Source organism: Aspergillus bombycis, assembly GCF_001792695.1.
Source record: "Aspergillus bombycis strain NRRL26010 chromosome Unknown contig00029, whole genome shotgun sequence".
Lineage (NCBI taxonomy): Eukaryota > Fungi > Ascomycota > Eurotiomycetes > Eurotiales > Aspergillaceae > Aspergillus > Aspergillus bombycis.
Window position 1 is genome coordinate 30,116 of NW_019170031.1, and position 22,074 is coordinate 52,189.

Genomic DNA, 22,074 nt, shown 5'->3' on the forward strand with positions numbered 1-22,074 from the left:
AAGATGGATATCATCTCCGTCCCTTAGTACAGACAAGGAATCAAAGCGAGTGATTATGCCGTTCCTATTAGGACATGTCACACTATGCCTTCGAAGTACCGTGACCTCTGTACTACTACGACTACTACTTCATTCCAATACCGCCACAGACGTCAATGTGATTGGTACCAGTAGGGACTGCGCTCTTTTCTATCATTCTTGTTGCCTCAGGCTGCCAACCTTTCGTTGCAGTATTCAATGCCTCAGGCATTTATTTTAGCTTTGATGATGGATGCCTTAGTGATCTTCCCGATGTTGCCCTCGTTCTGGCTGTCCTTTTCCAATAAGCATACTACTTACTGCATTACTTCTTCATAATCATCTCCACCTACCTAGTCGTGCCCACTCCTTTATTGTGCTACTGATTTCACCCTTACCTGTTGTTCATCACGCAACCTTTCTCTAGTTATATTATGATTTGACGTTCGAGCGCTCACTATGTCTCCATACTTTGGACTCCTTAGGGTCCTTCCCTTCCTCCTCACAGCCTTTGCGTCTTTAGCTTCATCCGAGCACACATCGAATTGGGCCGTCTTAGTTTCGACCTCGCGCTTTTGGTTCAATTACCGCCACCTCGCAAATGTCCTCTCGCTGTATCGTACCGTCAAGCGCCTCGGAATCCCCGATTCGCAGATTATCCTGATGCTTCCCGACGATATGGCCTGCAACCCTCGCAATGTGTTCCCGGGAACAGTCTACAGCAATGCGGATCGTGCAGTCGACCTTTATGGAGATAATATTGAGGTGGATTACCGGGGCTACGAGGTCACCGTGGAGAATTTCATCCGCCTTTTGACCGATCGGCTAGACGAAGATGTACCACGGAGCAAACGCCTTGGCTCTGACGCGGGAAGTAACGTACTTGTGTATATGACAGGACATGGAGGAGACCAGTTTCTCAAGTTTCAGGACTCCGAGGAGATTGGCGCCTGGGACTTGGCGGATGCCTTCGGTCAGATGTGGGAGAAGAAGCGTTATCACGAGCTACTGTTCATGATCGATACTTGTCAGGCCAACACGATGTATACGCATTTCTATTCGCCCAATATCATTACCACCGGGTCCAGTGAGCTTGATCAGTCGTCATACTCTCATCATGCCGACAACGATGTTGGAGTTGCAGTGATTGACCGTTGGACCTACTACGTCCTCGAGTTTCTTGAAACCCAGGTCACAAATGCGAACTCTAAACTGACGTTGGGCGACTTGTTCGATTCGTATGACGAAACCAAGATCCACTCACAACCAGGCGTGCGATGGGATCTGTTCCCTGGTGCCGAGCAGGAGGGCCGCCTACGAACGGTGGTGGACTTCTTCGGAAACGTCCAGAACATTGAGGTTGAGAATACCACTGCGACAGACCCAGGATCCCTAAAAGAAGATCTCATTGAAATTGCGCGACTGGTTGAGAAATGGCGCGCTCGCGACCGAGACTACCTGGTCCGTCAAAACGACTCATCGCTTCGCGGAGGTAACGACAACTCTGGATCACAAGTTTCTTCATCACAGTATTCGGCGCGGAAGAACTTTGAGCCTGCCAAAATGTCCCAAGAAGCTCCTTGGGAAAAAAGATTAGTCGGAGCATCTGTCTTGGGGGTCTGCGCTGCTGCCTGGCTGACTGGATCGATCTTAGGCAGGTCCTCGGTTTGATCATGGTTTGAATTTCAACCTAACTATATATTTCATGTCTCTATGGCCTCATTCTCTTGCTCATCCATGGCATTCGGTTGTGCTTTCCTATACTACCAGCGTACAGTGTGACTACAGCTTGTGGCCTTGCATTATGTGATACCTAGTTTCAGGAGTACTGACAGGCGTTGTTGGATTATTTTTTTTATCCCTTCTTTCTTCTCCCTCGATCTTAATATATATGCCCTTTTCGCACATAATGGACATACTACAGCTAGATCTCTTGCATGGACGGCATTATAGCCGCTCTTCATGCTCAAATCCAGATGAAGAGCACGAGTCACCTACATCCAAGCTACTCTGTATCTCAAGAAAACAAAGAAGCAGAGAATGCCGTTGTGCGTTAATCATTGTGATACTGAGATAAGGCAGTTTCTATATCACAAATCGGACTGCGACCTGTGGATCTTCATGAATTATTTGTTGATTTTGATGAATGTTATTTTTTTTGACTATTCTCTTTCCCTTGCTTATTCTCTGACTAGTAATTTTATGCGGGTCATGAATGATGATTTTATGCCAGGAAATTAAATTTATTGAACCAAAAAGCGGGCTTGGCGGCAATCTCCGCACGTGTGGCACGTCCCCGACGCGTCTGGACATTCGCGACGAATTGCTTTTGTTACCCCATGAGACTCGCCAACACCCGGGAATGGAGCCAACCAAAACACCGTTGACTTTGTTTGTGTGAGCAGTCTGTGGTTTGATTGTTTCTCAGCTTAGAGCAGGGCCTCTTGGGGGCCTAACTTCAGTACCTGTTGGCTCCTTCGTTCGCGTATCGTTCGTCGACCCCCGGCTGCCATGTATCTACCTCGCCAGCTCATATCGCACCTTTACCTACAACTCCTCCGATCACATCATCCGCTGTCTCCGCCTGTGTTGATTCTCGTGGCTCTGGAGCCCGATGCACTCTGCGCTTGTCGAATTCTCACTGCTCTGCTAAAACGCGACTATATACCCCACAAGATCCAACCAGTTGCGGGATATGGCGATTTGTCTCGTGCGGGGGAGGAGCTTGTCAAGCCCATGCAGACTACCAATGGTGGTAGTGGCGGCGTGGTGGTCTGTCTAGGAGTGGGTGGCTTGGTGGACCTGAGCGAGATACTTTGTCTCACCAACCCCGAGGATGAAGTGGAGGATATGGGCGGGGTTGAGGTCTGGGTGTTTGATGCGAGACGACCGTGGAATTTAGCCAATCTTTTTGGTGGCCAGCCCGTGTCGGAGCAAGCGCTGGGCGAGATTGATGCCAATGCGCGACGAAAAACGCGCGGTGTGAACAAGGGATGTATTGCCCCCTCATACAAGTCAGGTAGTGGGGGCATCGTGTCTACGACGATGGGGATATTGAGGAAGACATGGGCAAGGAGCGAGAAGCATATTGCGCATTGTTAGAGATGCCAGAGATAGATGAAGAGGACGAGGAGGATCTCGGTGATGACTCGGGCAGTGAAGGGGAAGTAGACCAACCGTCTAGTTCAGATTCCAGAAAACGCAAGTCATGGTCACGGACGGATGACGAGGACGAATCTGACGAGGAGGACGGGCCGCCTCGTCAACGGAGGAGGAGCAATTCGGTATGTTCTACGTGGGGTCAGTATCCCTTCTGTGGCACTAATGTAGCTTGTAGGGGTCCTCGCTTGTTTCCTCCCCAACTCGTCAACGACCCAGGGTGCATGATCCTTTTCATTCGTCACGCGCTGTCACACCAGTCTTAGAATCGCCGTCGATTGCGCAACCCAAACAGCCATCCGCGCGTTCGTTGAAACGGCGTCTACTGCGACTAAAACGAAAACATGAGGGTGTGCTACAGAATTACTATTCCTCCGGCACCTCATACTCAGAACCTATATCGTCTCTAGTGTACTCGTTGGCATCGGAGCTTGGTCGTGAAGACAATGACTTGCTCTGGCTTGCCATCGTCGGCGCATCTAGTTTAGAACTTAGCGGCCGCACAATGTCTGGTGTCGGTATCTCCAACTCATCGGAATCTGGAGGGTCAGCTGGTTGGGGTGGAGAACGGGGTGAGAGTATACGACAGATTTTACGGGACGAGGTCCATCGACTGAATCCGCCGGATCCTTATGAACGCGATCGAGATATAAGAGGAGAGATCAATGGTGTTATCCCCACCACGGCAAAATCACCCACAGATAAGTCTATTCGCCTGTCGCCCGAACCTAGATTCATTCTTATACGTCACTGGTCGCTATATGATAGCATGCTCCACAGCCCCTACTTAGCATCCCGATTACATGTGTGGACCGAAAATGGTAGGAAACGACTAAACAAACTCCTAGCTAAGATGGGCATCAGCCTGAGCCAGTCCCACCAGAGTTACACCCATATGGATATGGAATTAAAACGAGTACTACGCCAACGCCTCCTTAAGTATGCACCAATGTACGGCCTGGATGGCTTGGTACCCGCGGAGGCATCTGGGCATGCTAGCTCTCGTGAGGGATGGGGTTTCGTGCGCTGCTGGGGCTGGAAGGCTTGTTTGTCTGCCACCGATGTGGGTGTTATCATTGGTGCCATGCTCGAGGTCGGACCAGAGGAGGCGCCTGGGTCGTGGGACACAAAACACCTGTCGCGACCAAGGAGTGCGCCCGAATTGAATGGTGTCGACTCTACCGAGTCGGACCTAGCCAGTATTGTGCCCCGATTCTGGTGTGCATATGATGCCTTATCTCTGACCTCTGAGTCACCCACGCTTCTCCTAGAGGCGCTTCCCCTTGCTCAACACCTTCACCGCTCGATTTTGCGCACCGGTACTTCTTTACTTTCAAAACATCAGATTCGACACTTGCGTGCGTTTCGCATCGCTGTTGTCAAAGATGGGCCGGACGTCAAGCTGTTCACTAATCCAGGGGCGTTGACTAAGTTGGCCCTGTGGATTGCCGAGGCAATTCGAGTGCAGGAGCGGGAGCGAGGTGATTCAGTCAAGATTGGGCGCAAGCGCGCCGCAGGAACCCCTCTGGTACTGGCTGGACTGGATGAAGATCGAGACCTTTATGTAGTTGTCGGTACTGGTGGGGGAGGTGGTGTGGTTGACTTCGCCGCTTTGAATAAACGGCGAGAAGAACGCCGGAAAAAGAAAGAAGCCAAAGAGACGAAGCGAAAGGAAAAGGAGGAGCGGCGCGCGAAGCGTGCGACAGAGCGGGCTCGACGGGAAGCGGACGGCGAAGAAGACTTCGAAGAAAGTGAAGAGGAAGAATCATCCTCTGAATCGGAGTCCGAGTCGGAAGACGACGACGATACACGCGCCGATCGGCATCTGCTGCGGAACCGTTTTGGAATTGCTTTCCAAGAAGTCGTCCAAGAAACTAACACTCGCGTTCGTATTGACAGCTTTGATCACTGTGTGGTCGAAGTGCAGAAGGAAGACCTCGGCGCCTTCCTTGAAGCCTTGAGTTTCCGCAGCGTGGTCGGCTAAAACGTCGCTTATGACTTCACTTAATACTATCTCGAATCTCTTTTATGGGGCTTCCTTAACGACCGGTTCGGGTGGCTGGGTGGGTTGTCTTTCGTTTCTACTTTTTTACGATGAAGATCTCTTGAGCATTGCGTACGATGAGGCTTGCGGAGTGCAAGGGAACGGTTTCTGCTATTCACAATAAAAGGGAAGGGAGGACATGCGTAATGACTGGTTGGGATCTATACGATCATTCTTTCTTTTTTTTTCTCTCTCTCTTTTTTCCTATTCACTTTTGGATCAACAGCATCTGCATCATTGTCATAGTCATGGCCATTTTGCATCTTCTCTGCACATGTCACGGCGCTTGCGGTGTTTTTGAGAGCCCTATATTCCTTATTCTTATTTTTCCCTGGTTGCATTGTTCTGTTAGACTGATTGGATTCTTCCATGAGTGATCATGCTGTGGATAACAAGGTGCTAGATCTTTCTATAATCTAGAGAGAACTTGACAGTTCTGTTTTGGCTCTACATCGGACTAGTCTCCGATTCTCTTTTCTCCCCCCGCATTTGCTACCCAGTATGTGTGGGGTTCAAATAGTAGAGAGCTTCCCCCCAACCATAACAACAACTACACCACCACCACCACCACCTCATTCCTTGAATCAATTGAACACTCACTCAATTCCATTCGGGAAACGAGCCATCATGTCCTCTCCACAGGAGTATCCCGTTCTACCACGCGAAACCACATTAGCCCAATTACCCCCCGCATATCCCGCAGACGCCCAAGATCAGATCTCCCAACTCCTGGCCTCCTCAACCCTCAACCGGCTAGTCGTACTCGACGACGACCCCACCGGAACTCAAACATGCCATGACATCTCCGTCCTCACCGTCTGGGACATCCCAACCCTAACCGAAGAGTTCAGACAGAACTCCCCAGGGTTCTTCATCCTGACCAACTCGCGCGCGCTCCCTCCCCTCGACGCAGAGAAACTGATCCGCGAGATCTGCGAGAACGTCGCGCAAGTCGCCAAGTCCGCAGGACAGACAGTGGACATCGTCCTGCGCGGCGACAGTACATTGCGGGGCCACTTCCCACTCGAAACGGACGTTGCGCAGTCCGTGTTCGGGGACGCGGACGGGTTGGTGCTAGCCCCGTTCTTCTTTCAGGGCGGACGCTTCACCATCGACGACGTGCATTATGTGGCGGAGGGGGAGAATCTAGTCCCGGCGGGGACGACACAGTTCGCGAAGGATGCCACTTTCGGATACAAGAGCTCGAACCTTAGGGACTATGTCCTTGAGAAAGCCGCCGGGAGATTTCAGCCGGAACAGCTGCATTCGATATCGATACACGATATCCGGGTGGGGGGCCCCGAAGCAGTCTTCGAGAAGCTGATGGGCATACCCCGGGGCGGGGTCATTATCATCAATGCCGCGGCGGAGTCTGACATGCACGTCTTCGTTGCCGGGTTGCTCTTGGGTATGCAATCCAGTCCCCTGGTCTATCCATTCCCTCGTTATTTTCCAGATACTAATGCGCAACAGCCGAAGCAAAAGGGAAACACTTCCTCTACCGCACTGGTGCAGCCTTCGTATCAACCCGCCTCGGCATCCGCTCCAAATCCCCCATAACAGCAAGCGAACTCCAGCTCCCCGTCCCCAGAGAAACAGGCGGGCTAATCATCGCCGGATCCTACGTACCCAAGACAACAGCCCAGCTGAACGTACTCACGTCCAAACGCGGAAAAACAGGCCAACTCGCCATCCTCGAAATGGACGTCGAAGAACTGATTGCATCCCCGGAAAGAGCCGCTGGTGCAATCCAGCGGACAGTCCAGGAGGCCGAGTCCCGTCTTCAATCTGGCCAGGACACCTTGGTCATGACGAGTCGCAAGTTGATCACGGGAGATAGTGAGCTATCATCCCTAGCCATTGGGACAAAGGTTGCGAGTGCCTTGGTCAGTGTGCTGAGGCAGATTCAAGTGCGTCCGAGGTATATTATTGCCAAGGTTAGTTGTTTTCTTTTCTCTGAAATGTTCTGAGAGTTGGAAGTTTGTATGGCGAGATGCTGATGGTTTCAGGGTGGGATCACATCCTCTGATGCCGCGACTAAAGGCCTGAATATGAAACGGGCTTTAATTGTTGGCCAGGCGGCGCCTGGGGTACCTTTGTGGCGATGCGATGAGTCCACTTCGAGACATCGCGGTGCTCCTCTTGTGGTTTTCCCTGGGAATGTTGGTGGCGAGTCGACGTTGTGTGATTTGGTGGAAGCTTGGAATTGAATGCGTGTTGTTGGGCGTATATACATGTTAGACGTAAGTAGATGAAGTGAGTGTATTCAGTACAATGCCTTGCCTGTAACAGACCGAATAGAGGAACCAACACAATTTTACAACTGCCTACGAGTAGATGGTGTTCTGGAGAGCAGTAGCTGTGACTGGTGGCCCGTAGGCCACGAAAAGACATTCTTTATTTCAACTAAACCTAGCTGGCTCTTACACCAGGCCTAACTGAACAGCAAGGTGATATGTACAGTCTCAAACCACCCGCAGTGTAGACCTACAACCTCCATGCGAGTGCAGTAACAGTAAATAGAAAATTGGGAGGGGGGGTTTATGAACCCAACCGCAAGTATGATCAACGGCATCCACTGTCACGAACGCCTGCAATGAGGTAGTCGCCCGGTGGGTGAGATAACACAGATATAATATCTGTAGGGTCAAGAAAGAAAAAAAGGTAGTGGAAAGAGAAAAGAAACCAACCTTGAAACTCCTGACGTCAGTTGCAACAGTGCGTCTCGGGGGACGAGTCACTAGATCAACTGTAGGTTTTCTTTTTTAGTGGATTTCAGCTGGGATTACACTAGGAGATGTGCCGCCCATTTACTACATATCATCCGATCCGGATGCGGTTCTTCATATGGCTGGCTGCAACTGTGACTGTTGATGTCGGGCATCTCACTCACGAACAGATCGGGGACCTGCCCCATCGTGGTTTTGGGCCTGATTACGGTTGATAGGCACTCACGCAGGTGTTGCTGTATTGGGCACTCCGTTGGATGGAATCTGACGTTTCGCAGTCGGAAGCGATGGATCCTGCAAAGAAAAATCAACGGCTGATATCAGTCATGTTCAGGTGTCAGGACTTTCGAGAGTCGCTAAGCGCGAGGGGTCGAATTCCGTAGAAGTAGCTTGCCGTCCATAGCCCACTTGAACTTTCTTGTTTGCACTTACGTCCAATGATTCGATGCCTCGTTTCTGACCGCCCGCTCCGGATTTCTTGATAATCTTCTTCTTAGGCCGCTGTGGACGCGTTTCTCCTGGTTGAAACACATCTTCGGGAAGGTCGAAGCTGATCCGAGTGTTAAAGTACAAACCCCTGAATTCCAGGTGAAACACTTACTTCCGCACGTGGATGATGGCTAGGTCGTTGATACCGGGCTGATATCCAGGCCAAGAGGTACAAGTCGACTTGAATATCTGGGCGTCGGTTGAGATATCCAACGACCGGGATTGACCTTCTCATGTCAGTGGGATCAGACAGGTAAATCGGCCAACATACCTGGCTCCAATGGCTTCAATTCCAGCCCGATATAATATGTTGTGGTGTAGATGGTTCGGCTCTCGCCATTGGCCTTATCCTCCACGGTCTCGGCGACGTCGCGTTTCTCGATCTGACTGTTAGCCGCGGCCTGATGAGCAACGTCGTTTATCTCATCGGTCGTCTCTGTTTTGTGGCCCTTATCTTGATACTGGGTAGAGCCATTCTTCACAGCTTCTGTCTCCTCGTCGCTGCTGACGATATGAACCCTTTCGAAACCTTTGGGGAACGGGTGAGCAACTGCGATAGTTGACTTCCTGTCCAAAGCCCCGACCAAATGTCTAATCTTTGATTCAACAAGTCCAGACCAGACCGCTTCCGCTTCTTTGGTTCTGCTCGACGCGGTTATACTGAGGTAATACTTATAGTCGCGAGTGAAGAATGAATGTCTTGCGAAAAGGTCATTCCAAGTGTTTTGTTTCAGGAAGATTTTGTCTACGATATCTCCGCCTCGTTGCAATTCGCGAAGGATAACAGTCTTGGTTGACATGGAGACGTTGTGAGTAGCGCACATTGAAGGGTACGCGGGAGTAATAATCGGCATCAGGTGAAAGCGGTCACCATGATAAATCTATGACAAGATCAGTGACTTTTCAAAACTGTCAATTGACCAGTTGCGGTTCCCACCTTTGGATTCCAGACTTTCATCTGGAGAGGGCCATCCTCAATTGGCTTCAACAACACAGGCTGAGGCCAAGCCCATTTGTTCATTATCCGGAAGAATTTGCCCACAATCACCGACCCGGTCGCCTGGGGGTATAACTGACACACTCTAGCTACCAGCATAGCCCAAGCAACACCACCGGGGAAGCCCACGATATTAGAGTAAATGGCTCTGCCTGTGAATAGGGTGGGTCGGTTAGCTGACGAGCACTGGAAGGGTCAAGTAAAAAGTTCCTTACGTTGCGCCCAGAGTTTGATAGCACGTAAAGCTAGACGGAAAGTCTTCTGCTGAGGCACAAGCTCCAGAATCTCGTCAGTTACACGAGTTCCATTAAGTGATCTGACCTCTTTTTCATCCAAGCCTCTGAGGTAGTCATTGTTCTTCAAATCGAGGTTGAGCGGAACTGAAGGGACGATCAGGCGGGCATAAATCAAGTCGATACTAATACCGGAAAATTCGAGTTTAATAATAGGTACGAAGGCATCTGGAACAGGGGTCATCTTCTCAACAGCCCCTTGTGGAGCCATTCTTTCAAGAACAGGGGGGAAATCTGAAAAGAAATCGTCGATGACAACATGCTTCGGACCAACAATCAAGGTATCGATATCAGACCCTGCCACGAAGCGCAATCAATATTCAGAAAATCAGAAAATTTATTAAGCACTACTGGCGACTCACCAGGTCCGTAAACACCGAGGCGATAACTTCCATAGGTAAAGATCTTTCCTCCTGCGGCCTCCACTGCAGCAGGGGATAGTCCCTTCTTTCGGCTGACGACTTTGATGAACTCGACCGTGACACGTTGGATAAGTTGGAGCGTATTTTTCCTGTGAAACCAAGACAATGAGCGCTCATGTCGAGCATCGTGAAAGGCTCCTGATTGCTTTACCTGTGCTCGGTCTCTGCAGGGCTTTCAAAGTTGTTTTGTAACTTTAGTTCAGAGATCAGATCGTCATTTGCAGCGAGCTCATCTGGAGTCGGCAAGACCGTAGAGATCGGAGGAGTAACTCCCCATTGGCGAACTGGTGGTGTGGCCATAATGACTGTCTATTTAGAGGTACAGGATCATGCGGCGCTTAAGTCTTAGAAAGCGGAGAGATGAAAGATGGAAAGCTAAGAAAGAACGTATGTCTTTTAGAGCTAGGAAAGACAAAAGAAACACGACAAAAAAGGGGATACAGGAATGTGACAAGAAAAGAAAAGTGAAGGGAAGGGCAGAACGGGGTGAGTGAACTGATGGGGAAAGGCCCAATAGTGAATGAGAGGCTGATCAAGCCAGCGATCGGAGTTGAAGAAAGAAGGTTTATCGGCGCCACGCCTGGTCAACTGACTCAGCAGTGACGCCTGTCTACAATCACGTGCTACTGTGGATTTCCCATACTTCTTCGTCAACCAATCATATGAATGGCATCATACCCCAATGTTCAAGGTTTCTAGGCGGATTACAGCCATTTCATCTCACCAACTTCTTCGCGGAAACTTGCTATAGCAAAGCAGACTCATGGCGTAACCGATTAGAATGACGCTCTCGGATGCTTCCCCAGAAATTCGGCCAGTTGCTTGTCAAGCCACTCAACATCATCCTTACTATCACCAGGGCCCCCCGCCCAGTCTACAAGTAGACATGTCAGCACTAATCCTTCTGCAGTATAATAGATTTCCACTTACGACCCCAGATGGAGGGGAAAACCCGAAGGGTACCGATTCCCGGTTTCATGCATGCAACCTCATACTCAGAATCTTCCGGGCTGCGGCAATTAGCTATCGGGTTGATCTTCGGAAGGGAGATGTGACTTACGGGAAGTAAAGGTCGGTTTTCCCCGGCAACACCAGCGTCTTCGCTTTGATTGAGGCCATGGCCTTCTCAAAGTCGCCATTGTATGGCTCTTGATTGCCCACGTTCCCTTGCTGCCATGTTTGCAGATGAGCCAGCAGGTTTTCAGGATCTAGACCCGCAATGTTAACCAGGAGAGTGAAGACAGAACAGAGCTTGTGTGGACTTACCTTTAGAAAGAGCCCACTTCTCCCAGAAACCTTGCATGAAGTCCTCCAGGCTCTTGTAGCCAAGTGCAGTCTCATACAGCCTTTCTCTGTAGAAAGCTTGGCTAAAGCCCCTGTACGAGGGAGAGAGACATTAGAAATGGTACAGCAGGATATGGCTTGTTGTCAGTCCTTACCAACCAGCATAAACCCTACCCAAAGCTTTCAAGCCGATTTGCCTCTCCTGGGCATTCCATATTCTTGACGCCTGTCCAGCCTCGAGAGAACGGGTATCTCTCAGGACAGCAGAAGGCGTGTGTTTTGCTGCTAACAGCGCACCTTTCACCCCCTCCAAGAACACCTGGTTATGCAAGGAGGTCCTTGCTGACCCGCAGAATGGCACCACCAAGTCCATGAAGTCTGGGTACTGCGTCGCCCATTGATAGCTTTGGGCTGCACCCATCGACCACCCGACCACAGCGTGCAGATGCGTTATGCCCAAATGCTGTGTGACGAGTGCATATTGGGCGCGCACGTTGTCGTAGAAGGAACATGCCGGGAATACATCGGAAACGGAATAGTTGGACGGGGAGGTTGATTGGCCGTTCCCAAAGAGCGCCGGGATAATGATGAAGTACGTCTTGGGATTGAGAGTTTTGTCTTCTCCGATCAACCAGACGTTATCCGAGATCGCTGGATGTAGGAGATATCCCGTTAGTATCGCTGCGGAACTTTCTGAATCCTGATACATACATCCGGAAAACCAGGTGGGGTAAATGATTGCTGGCGACTTCGGGTCACCAAATGTCTTGTATGCAATAGACGCATTGATGAGCTTTTCTCCACTCTGCAGCTCCCAATTTCCAAGCTTGAAGGTTTCAAAGTCTTGCTGGGTCATTTTGGATATTCGATCACAAGAGATGTAACGTGTGATAGTTTTGAACAGCTGTAGTGCACAACACCCTTTGGAATAAGACGGGATGGGAAGTTAATTACGTGAAGTAGGCTCGCTCTGATAGTAGCACTTTATTTATACTAGATAGTATAGGTATCCAATCCCGTTTCGCTTATCAATGATTGGAGAAGACCACCGAAACTGACAAATGAAAGTTTGAACACAACAGAGTTCGAATCCTTCCCACTTTGATAAGCACAGGCGACAACCTGCATAGTTACATCGTCCTCAACGTGATGAGATAGCGATATGGAGAAATGCGGAGAAATGGGTAACGCCACAACCAGCCGGGTTTCGATTCCGCGTGCAAGGATACAAATTAATAAATTATCAATTGACATATCCTCATTCCCAAATAACCTACTTCCTTCATGATGATTGACTCCATTCTCAAGAGATGAATGTCAATTACAGGCCATCAATAAGTATCTCCTACCCCAAGCGTTGGTGAGGGGTTGTTTTCGGGTGCTGACAAAACTCAAGCTAATATCGGCCCGAGAGTCGGTAGTGAGGTCTACATCCACGCACTCCGCAGAGTAGTTCTCACTGGTTTGGGGCGTCGAATTTCGAAAATTGCACTTTATGGTCCGTGGAAATTGCACCATGAGACCCGCAGTCTGCTCAACGGATGTAATGATGCGATAGCAGCTACTAGTTCAGGTCAATCCACCAGTGTGAATACCTCCCCATGCATCGCACTGTTGTGAGAAGCACCTTGCGCTTTTCGACTAGTCATCTCTATAAGCAATTGTAAGTTTTTTTCGCGCTTAGACCGGTGTTTCCCACTCGATGAGGAATCATAAACTTGGGCAGAGTCAAGGTCACACATGTCGCAATCAACAACGCTGATGAACATGTAGTGAAAGCGGAAATAGCCTGCACGGATTCAAGCCTCGGTACAATCGTTCATTCAGCATGACTTCGGCATTTTTTAAAGAGGGTGACGACTTTGAGAAGGTTCAAGCTGCTCGGCCAGATTTTACGCGTGATACAGAGGTCACTTTCTCAAAGCCCCCTAAGCCAGACTGGAAACAGGGCGAGGGTGCGAATGATGACGGCGAAAGTTTGAAGAAGAGTCATGTCGAGATCGACCCTCATGAGGAAGGGAGGCCAGTTTCATCTAACTACAAGATCTTAATCTCGGGGATGGTTCCTAGGCCAATAGCGCTCATCAGTACCAAATCGAAGGATGGAAAGTCTGCCAACTTGGCACCTTTCAGTTATTCACAGGTCATTAATCATGACCCTCCTCTTTTTGTCGTCGGCTTTGTTGGATCGCTTGAAAAGGCCAAAGACACGCTGAAGAACCTCGCCGACACAGAAGAATGCGTCATTAACATCATCTCCGAACATTTTGTGGAGGCAGCAAATGCGACCGCTGTCAACACTCCATATGGTGTTTCCGAATGGGAGATATCCGGATTGCACCAGGCACCTAGTTCGGTGGTACGGCCAGCCCGCGTGCAGGAATCAATCTTATCTATCGAAGGCAAACTCGTTGAAACCAAAGAATTTGAGAGCAGAACGACGCCCGGAAAGAAGACTGGAGTATTGGCGATCATTGAGGGTGTCCGATTCTGGGCGCGAGAGGATGCCATCAATGAGGATCGAAGCGTGATTGACCTTAAGGTCTTGAAGCCCATCAGTCGGCTAGGGGGGATACAGTACGGCAGAACTACCGATGCGATCGAGATACCTCGACCACAATTCTAAACATGACGGAACTGTTCCGACAGGGTTAGTTCCCGATTAGTACAAAAAGAACTATGAGCTATGTTAGACAGGGGTGCACACCGAGAATTGAGAAGTGGCAATTTGACATAGGCCTCTGAATCTTGTAGCACCTGTGAGTTCGTCATGTATGTAGGATGTAGGTGTTATGCAACCCCGACTTGAAAGCCATGTCACTTTACTAGATAAAAAATATGATAGTTGGAAAGACTCTCGTGAACTCTGATAAATTATCATATCGATTTTCAAGAAATACCAGGTTTAAACGTGCCAGAGACTTGTTTTCTTGGGTGGGTTCTGCTCAATTAGGTATCGGAGTTGATGCCGAAGGTCGGTTGACACTGCGATACGTGGGGACAAAAAAGAGGGTCTGATTTCCCCAAACAACCCACTGCCTCGGGGACTCCGGACGGGAAGAGAATGGAGACCCCAGAGTCCAGACTCCAGCTTTATAAGTGATTGCCCATCGAGCTCCTTAGACGGTTAAATTGACGCAAAACACCTGCAGGAACCGATCCATGATAATGGTATTTATTTAGGTAATAGAGTTCTTCTATATATTCATTCTATCTTCTTCTTCTTCTTCTTCTTCTTTTTTTAGCTTCTTTGCTTTTCACGATATAGCGCCAGGTTAGGATCGTCGCAAGATAGGATTCTTGACCCCAAAGCTCGACAAGTAAGGTAGTAAATACGCTGTAGACCGTACATTCGGGGCGCGTCACATGAGGAATCACTGGGTCCAATCCTTTTGGGCCCGGAGTAGTGCCGATAGTCGCGTGGATGTAAGATTTTTTTTAAGCTTCCTGTATACAGTTCATTTCCTGAGCCAGACACCACGGTGGTTTTAATAATAACCACAGGTGTAAGTAATATTGGTAATTTCGCCGTAAAGAAAACTAGGTCATGCGGTTGGAATTCCAGAAGCCCAACGGTCGAACAAAGAGGTCTGGTCTGGGCGGTCAGGCCAGAACTGGTGTTTTTTCTTTCGGACAATAGATCTCACCATTGGTGAGCCCAAGGTTGTCAGTCGGTCCCTTTCGCGATCCCTCATGGACGGATACCACATACTGTCCTAACCTTACTACTGCGACTTGTTTCTGGTTCAAACCGCCGCCGCCATCCAGTTGCCCCCTATCACCAATTACCGCTAAAGCGAAACAGAAAATAGTAATACATTACAATCACACGTTCCCCTCACTCGCCCACTTTATTTCCACGCCAGCCCGCGATCATACTATTGCCCGGGAACAACGTGGGATTCACCCATCGTCCATGGATTTTTCTCTTTACCTAGAGCTTCTTCCGAAAGATATTCCGTATCGCCGCTTTTCCCGTTTGTTATCTTCTTCTTCTGCGACTCCCCCGGACACCGTTACCGGGGACGTTCTATTGCTATAGAGCGAGGAAGAACCAGGTGCCCAATGTGTGGTGACCACGGATGATCATTTGCTCGCAATGAGCCACCCTTCTCCCCAGAAGAACGGCGGCAATAATGTTCCCCCTCCAAAACAGATTCGCTTCGTCTCAACCGATGGACAGCCCCAGACTAAACGACGTCGGGTCAACGCGGCGTAAGCCTACTCCTGTGAACCTTTGTCCATTGTTGCCTCCCTGCGATGCTGACTCAAGTTTCTCTCGAATAGATGTCGGACGTGTCGCAAGCGCAAGATACGATGCTCAGGTGAACAACCAGGTGGGTAAATAAGACCACTGTGACACACCATTCATTTTGCTAATGGAGTCTTCATCCAGTGTGCAAAACGTGCTCCGACTACAACCACGTTTGTTTAGGATACAACGAACCCACTGCTCATACTCGATCGCAATCTGATGTCGCATCACGCACCCCTACCATTCCTCCTTTACTGGGACCAAGCGATAGCTCCTATACAGCAGTGAAAGTTGAAAGTCGTTCCCCAGATTGTCCCCCGCAGGTTGCAATACCACCCAGTGATGATCGTCCAGACAAATCGTCCGGGGCACCGAAGCCGTCGGAGCTAAAAGATGTTTCATTGATGAGGGAAACGTCTTCCAAAATGCCGAAGGATTCTGAACAACACACTGTAGGGGAAAGTCCAGAAAGTAGTATGTTGCGCATAGACCTCAAAGGTGGCTTGTGTACTGACTATAATTTTCTTCGATAGGCCGTACGTCTTTGAGCTCTTCCGCTCGCACGCATGTTCCCTACTTCAGATACTTCGGGCCAACCGCTATTGTCCCTGGTTTCAAACAAATGGTTCGGGTACTCAAGCTGGTTACGTAAATGCACATATGCTGACTTCTATCCAGGTTGTCCAGGTCAGGGGCTCGCGCAAGAGTAATGCATCACTATCGTCAGGTCAGTAATACTTTATCTACAGGTTATTTGACCTGTTGGGTTATTATTTTTATTTGTTTGTTTGTTCCGTCCTTGGTGCTTTTTTGACCCATTCCCATTCCAACATGTATTAATTGATGCCTTGAATTACATAGAATCCTTGTCTCCTCTGCGAAGCCCAAAGTTCACGGACCTCGGTGTTGGTCGCCTAAACCATCTCGCTGATAGCCGCGACAACCGTGATGCCAATACTATCCCTTTCTATGATCGAGATGATACCTTGCCGGTCAGCAATCTGGTGACACACCTCTGTGATCTTTTCTTCGTACACTTGGGTTGCAATTTTCCTTTCCTTCAACGTGAAAGGTTTCTCCGTGACTTGAAGGACAAGAAAATTGACACCATGCTCGTGGATGCTGTTTGTACTTTATCTGCACGATTTTCTCCTCATCCTTTGCTGAGTCCTCCTCAAGCTCCGCCCATAGATGGCTCAGAACCAAAGCTGGATGTGAGGAAGTCAGACCGCGGCCAGCCATTTGCGCATAGAGCAATGAGCGCTCTCGTCGATGCTTTATCCTGCCCCACATCATCTGTTGTCCAGGCGTGTTTGTTGCTAGCCTACGAAGAGTTTGGCTCAAATCACGACAGTGGCCTGTGGATGTATCTAGGTATATCCATTCGCATGGCTCAGGACCTTGGGATGCAGAAACTGCAGGGTCTGAAATATAACTATGGCCAGAGTGGTGTGACCCCGAATGCAGTTGTAACAGGGCAGGCGGGAAAGTTGAGAGAAGAACAGTATGACGAACCCCAAAACTCTCAGGTCTCAATGAAGGATGCACAAGATAATGAAAACCAACGTGCTTGGGAGCGGGAGAGGGTTGACACCTTCTGGAGTATATTTTTTCTCGATCGAGTCATCTCATCCGGGACAGGACGGCCGGTGACTTTACGTGATGAGGACATAGAATTGTGCTTCCCTCTGCAATCGGAATCCTTGCTGCCTAACGGCTGGCCAGCGCCTTTCCCGCCACTTATACGCATAATACATCTGTATGGCAGGGTCACGGACCTCATCAATGGAATTCAAGATGTGAAACATGTCACCACGGACACCCTTAAGAGACTAGCTGGGATGGAAAGTGATCTTACGGGCATATACCAGCGTTTGTCGCCTAGGCTTCATTTTAATGCGGCCAATTTTCAAGCGTACGTAAAGGCAAAGGAAGGAACAAATTTTATCCTTCTCCATTTTTGGTTCCACACTTTGATAGTCCTCCTCCATCAACCAACGCTACTAAACTCGTTTGGGGGTTCTATACAGCACCTTTATCCAAACAGCAGGGAGTTATCGATGTCTTCGGCCAAAACAATTGCGGATATACTTTCATTTTCTGAACTTGTTGATGGTAAGAGCTTCATCGGCAATCCATTTACTAGTCAGCCGATGTACATCGCCGCGTGCGCGTTTCTGATGGAGAGCACTTATTACTCACCGTCGTCAGGGCCAGGCTCTCCTCCCTGCCAGCCTTTGTTGACAAATCAAACCAGTGGCTTTGTTATGCCCAATTTAGACCACCCGTCAGACGGACCAGAGCGGAAGCCGACTGCTAAACATATCCTCCTCTCCTCTGCTGCCAAGGAGAACTATCAGCGATGCTACAAAGCCTTGAAGGCTCTCGAGACTTACTGGGAGGGAACCAAGTATATACTCACGGTTCTCGACCAAAAGGCCAAGGGAATTGTCGATCCTCTATTATATACCGAGGAAGAGATGGAGGGTACCGCTGAGATCGCATCGGCTCAACCATTTGCACCTAGTTGGCGTCAGCCAAGTGCGCCGCTAGGTGCCGTTGGTGACTCCGATGAGTCGGTCATAGGTTTGGAAGTACGGTCACCAAGAATTGATCCTAGCCAAGGTAGGCATTTGAGTCTCGGTTCTTGCTAGTAGCCCCCTTCTCAGTTGAACCTTGGATATCGACGGTATTTGGGCTGACTTTAATTTCTTTAAGCCATTGGATGGGCTCTTACAGGAGCAATCAACTCTTCGCAGCCAAATCTTAGCGTTCTATATCAAATGCCTGCTGCGCAAACGGACTCCGTTCCTAATAAGCCAGCTTATTCGTCTCAGTATAGCCATAGCTACCCCAGTTTACCGATGCAAACTAGTACTGGCCCTAGCTCGAGCTCTTATACTCAAACGCTCGAGTCTTCCAGGACTACGGCCGCTGCGCCGAGCTCGCCGATTACAGCTGGTCCTGGAAAATATTCCCCACTTGCCCCGTCTGGCCGCGTTTCGACATCGGATGCCAGCCTTCTGTTGGGTCTGAACACATCTTTCTCGACGTCTGCCTCCCGACCTCCTCATTCTCACCCCGCCTACAATCAAAACCTGACCGCTACTTCATCCCGGATTGGTGCACCAACCTCCGCCTATAACTACAACACCGCCTCTACTGGAAACGACCAGCCAACGGGTAGCAGTCATATGAATTCCAGACCCTCACAGATACACCCTAGCGCGGGTTCCCACGCTAGTGATATACTCATCGAGAGCCAAGATATTGATATGGCTTCCCTTCAACAAGACCAATTTCCATTCACCTTTAGTGGAGAAATACTCCCTTGGCTAGAGTACCTCCCACAAGATGTCCTCAACTACTTCGGGGACCATCCGAACTACCCGTCTTTGATGAACCCCCATGACGGTACTTCACGGCCGCCGCATTGAAACCCGTGGTCCTTTTGCTACTGTTACCACAGCGTCTACGTGTCATGTCCAGCGATTATTCGTGCTTTATCAGGATTGGGAAGAGGTTTCCGGCGTCTAGAGGTTTTGGATATAATTCGTTATATAAATTAGAGCGAGCGCAGGCTTTTCTTGTTTTGTTCTTCCATCCTTCCCTGTTCCAATATTGCATACAGCAAACGTTTGGCTGGGAGGGAAGCCAGCACGGTTATCTTACGTGTCCCTATACGTGTATGTTCAGTTATGTCGTGTCCAGATATGCTCCGTGCATCTCTTGTATGGGGAAGAAGCAGAGGTCTTGTGTCAGTAGTATACATATACCATTACTATACTGTTACTTTATAATTAAATGCGAGGATTTAATGATATATTGCATTGTATCTCTGTGACCAAGTTTGGGTGAGGTGAAGATAAGATTGATTCTCGGTGCTTGATCGAATTAAATCAGCGGTTGCCCTGCACGACAAAGGCGGTGAACCCCAACATCAACAGACTGAGTGTATAGCCATCAACAACCAGGATTCATGATCATCCCAGAGATCTGTTCTTTCTTCCACATATCATACATATCATAATCTTTACGACCTTATATCGGTGGATACTAGTGCACGGATTCTTTTTTCAGATATCTCGTAATCCGCAACCTAAGATCGCACTACGATCAGAGATCCACTGCCCTACATTCCTGTGGAGCCATTTGTTGTCTACCGCATTCCTGGACCAAGAAAAGCAACTCTATATTTTTCTTTTTCTTCTTCTTTGAGATCCAAGGTTCAATGGAGGAGTTGGACCACAATGCTCAATTAACTGGGTCCACAGCCTCGCCACGGGAGGAATCAGACCTCTGTTTGTATGTTCCTACCGATGAACCGCCATCGACGATAGAGACAGCCCATCTAGTTCACCGAATTCCGGACCACAATGAGGCCAGCTCCACACATGGAGATACGCATATACTAGCTCAAGACTGCGGTTACAATTCCTCGGCATCGTCAACGGAACGATCTTCTAGCGACTATCTGGGCGGGGATGTAGATTATGAAGAGCTACGGGACGCGAATTCAAGAGCATCGAGCCGTTCCTCGATTTCCTCCATTCCTGCTTCGGTGCTTACCAATCCCACCAGTGGGGTGAAATCAGCCGTCGTGCACAGGTCGCAGCAAGATATGCTTTCACATTCGTGGGGCGATCATAACGATAACGAGCCTGAGGAAATGGAAGAACAGCTGAGATTGACATCTATGGTTCGGAAGCACCACAGTGTCTTCCGAAAGTCCAGTTCGGTCAGAGCGATGCAAATGCACACCGAGGATGAGGGTGACGGCGAGTACTTGACACCACCGAAACGCAGGGGAGGGCATCGCATGTCAGATGGCTCATCACAGCTAAAGCGATCTTCATACTACTCGCCAACCGGACTCGTGGCGAAGCAAAAATCCCAAAAAGATTATCCCCTCGTACTACTACATTGTAACTTGCTCCCACCGTCGCTTCCTATCCCGGGATTAGTGGACTATCCGGACCAAAAAATCTTGAGGGAAGTATTGCCGACGGAGTATTGGAAGCGGTGGAAATTACTGGAGGAAAAGATTGGATCTGTGGTGCTACGGGAACGGGGTGTTCTTATTTCACATCCTGAGGATATGTACGATCTTCTTGAGGAGAGGCTGTTGGAGAGTTTGGAGTTGCAACGCCCAAGGTTTGACCATGGGCACTTTTTGGGTCATGAAGAGACTGATACAGACAGAGATAGCCAGTCTATGGCGGAGGAGAGCGCAACAGACGATGAACAAGGTGAGCAATGCCCAGACTGTGGAGGGCGCGTCGTCCGACATGGTGAGGCCGGCCGAAAGTGGGAAATCAGGGTGTTCGCAGCCAACGGGCTGATGAGAGGTGGAGCATGGGCTGCAGCTTGGAGAGAAATGGAAAAAGTAGATGTGGAAGTTGGTCTCTGGCTACCATCCGAAGTGAGAAGAGATTTAGAGAAGAGATTGCTCGAAGGCGACTTATCTCATCCGGGTAACCAACTTCAAGTGTCACAGTTACAGGAGCCTGCCAATGACAGGCCCACAAACATCCACACTGATCCAGCCCATTCACAGACACCAGTTCTTGAAGATGGCAAGCCCAAGTTTCTCAATGCTACAAGAGTTGGGAGATCCAGCTTGTCACCGGCTCCAGAAAAGATTGTGCCTCAAGAGCAGCAGCAATCTGGTAGGCCATCCTACCCTCGAAGTCCAGCAGCAGAGATCGAACTTCAAACCCTTTTAGTGAACTACATTCGTGTGTTAGCCAGTGATCGCCGCAACGTTACAATTGCGCTTCTCACTGTCTTGGTGGTTTTCTTTGCTCTCAACACCAGACCCACAGCAACTCCAGCACATCTACAACCGTTTCCTCCGGACATGTTGGAGATGGTTCCCCGGTCAACTATATCTCCTCTACAACACTCATCAGTGATCTGGGAGAATCCTACAGGGAGCATAAAAGAAGGTGTGGCGACTTCGGAAGTACGAGCAGCAGCTGTTTCATTTGAGCAGCAATATCTCCCTCCCGCTCCTACTCAACCAATGAGCCCTGACAGTACTAATCTCCAATACAGTGACGCTTCCGAGGTGGGTCTTGCCAAGCCAGAACAATCATCGTCTGAGGCTGAGGCCCACTCTGAAGGAACCACAGCTGTAACCTCCCGGAGCGTTGTTGAAAAGCATTCTTCCTCGACGTGGCCACTGATCCCAGCCGTTCACCCAGTCCTACCTGAGGCACAGACAGATCACAGTGAAATGACCGAAAAAGCGGACCCTATCCCAGAAGTCCTCAAGAACAGTGGTGGAGAATCGTCGGCTATTTGATGATATGATTTACAGGTTTCCAATTCCTGATTCACGACCGATATGATATGATTGATTGCGATCTCTTACGTTCTGAG

General features: G+C 49.4%; 8 protein-coding genes across 8 annotated transcripts; 6 read left to right on the forward strand and 2 right to left on the reverse strand.

Annotated features, from left to right (window-relative positions):
• Positions 1 to 477: 477 nt before the first annotated feature.
• Positions 478 to 1,689, forward strand: ABOM_005073 (GPI-anchor transamidase; the record flags this gene model as incomplete). Its single annotated transcript, XM_022532202.1, has 1 exon — positions 478 to 1,689. One exon carries the CDS (start codon positions 478 to 480, stop codon positions 1,687 to 1,689), a length of 1,212 nt encoding a protein of 403 aa, XP_022390458.1.
• Positions 1,690 to 2,529: 840 nt separating this feature from the next.
• ABOM_005074 (cell division control 45 family protein) lies at positions 2,530 to 5,161 on the forward strand (the record flags this gene model as incomplete). Its single annotated transcript, XM_022532203.1, has 3 exons — positions 2,530 to 3,000; positions 3,042 to 3,302; positions 3,356 to 5,161. 3 exons carry the CDS (start codon positions 2,530 to 2,532, stop codon positions 5,159 to 5,161), a joined length of 2,538 nt encoding a protein of 845 aa, XP_022390461.1.
• Positions 5,162 to 5,845: 684 nt separating this feature from the next.
• Positions 5,846 to 7,431, forward strand: ABOM_005075 (uncharacterized protein; the record flags this gene model as incomplete). The annotated part of the gene is made up of 3 exons (XM_022532204.1): positions 5,846 to 6,629; positions 6,695 to 7,158; positions 7,231 to 7,431. Coding segments are annotated over 3 exons (1,449 nt in total), but the record flags the coding sequence as incomplete, so codon positions are not given.
• Positions 7,432 to 8,280: 849 nt separating this feature from the next.
• ABOM_005076 (polynucleotide adenylyltransferase) lies at positions 8,281 to 10,451 on the reverse strand (the record flags this gene model as incomplete). The annotated part of the gene is made up of 7 exons (XM_022532205.1): positions 8,281 to 8,500; positions 8,552 to 8,666; positions 8,711 to 9,320; positions 9,377 to 9,588; positions 9,652 to 10,026; positions 10,092 to 10,240; positions 10,303 to 10,451. The coding sequence occupies 7 exons, from the start codon at positions 10,449 to 10,451 to the stop codon at positions 8,281 to 8,283; spliced, it is 1,830 nt and encodes a 609-aa protein (XP_022390463.1).
• A 476-nt stretch (positions 10,452 to 10,927) lies between these two features.
• ABOM_005077 (homoserine acetyltransferase family protein) lies at positions 10,928 to 12,291 on the reverse strand (the record flags this gene model as incomplete). The annotated part of the gene is made up of 6 exons (XM_022532206.1): positions 10,928 to 11,025; positions 11,082 to 11,161; positions 11,212 to 11,359; positions 11,418 to 11,527; positions 11,591 to 12,086; positions 12,147 to 12,291. 6 exons carry the CDS (start codon positions 12,289 to 12,291, stop codon positions 10,928 to 10,930), a joined length of 1,077 nt encoding a protein of 358 aa, XP_022390462.1.
• Positions 12,292 to 13,263: 972 nt separating this feature from the next.
• On the forward strand, positions 13,264 to 14,061 carry ABOM_005078 (flavin reductase family protein; the record flags this gene model as incomplete). Its single annotated transcript, XM_022532207.1, has 1 exon — positions 13,264 to 14,061. One exon carries the CDS (start codon positions 13,264 to 13,266, stop codon positions 14,059 to 14,061), a length of 798 nt encoding a protein of 265 aa, XP_022390455.1.
• A 1,473-nt stretch (positions 14,062 to 15,534) lies between these two features.
• On the forward strand, positions 15,535 to 19,127 carry ABOM_005079 (putative C6 transcription factor; the record flags this gene model as incomplete). Its single annotated transcript, XM_022532208.1, has 7 exons — positions 15,535 to 15,650; positions 15,723 to 15,772; positions 15,832 to 16,164; positions 16,224 to 16,315; positions 16,369 to 16,417; positions 16,552 to 18,315; positions 18,409 to 19,127. 7 exons carry the CDS (start codon positions 15,535 to 15,537, stop codon positions 19,125 to 19,127), a joined length of 3,123 nt encoding a protein of 1,040 aa, XP_022390454.1.
• Positions 19,128 to 19,921: 794 nt separating this feature from the next.
• On the forward strand, positions 19,922 to 21,997 carry ABOM_005080 (uncharacterized protein; the record flags this gene model as incomplete). The annotated part of the gene is made up of 1 exon (XM_022532209.1): positions 19,922 to 21,997. One exon carries the CDS (start codon positions 19,922 to 19,924, stop codon positions 21,995 to 21,997), a length of 2,076 nt encoding a protein of 691 aa, XP_022390413.1.
• Positions 21,998 to 22,074: the final 77 nt, after the last annotated feature.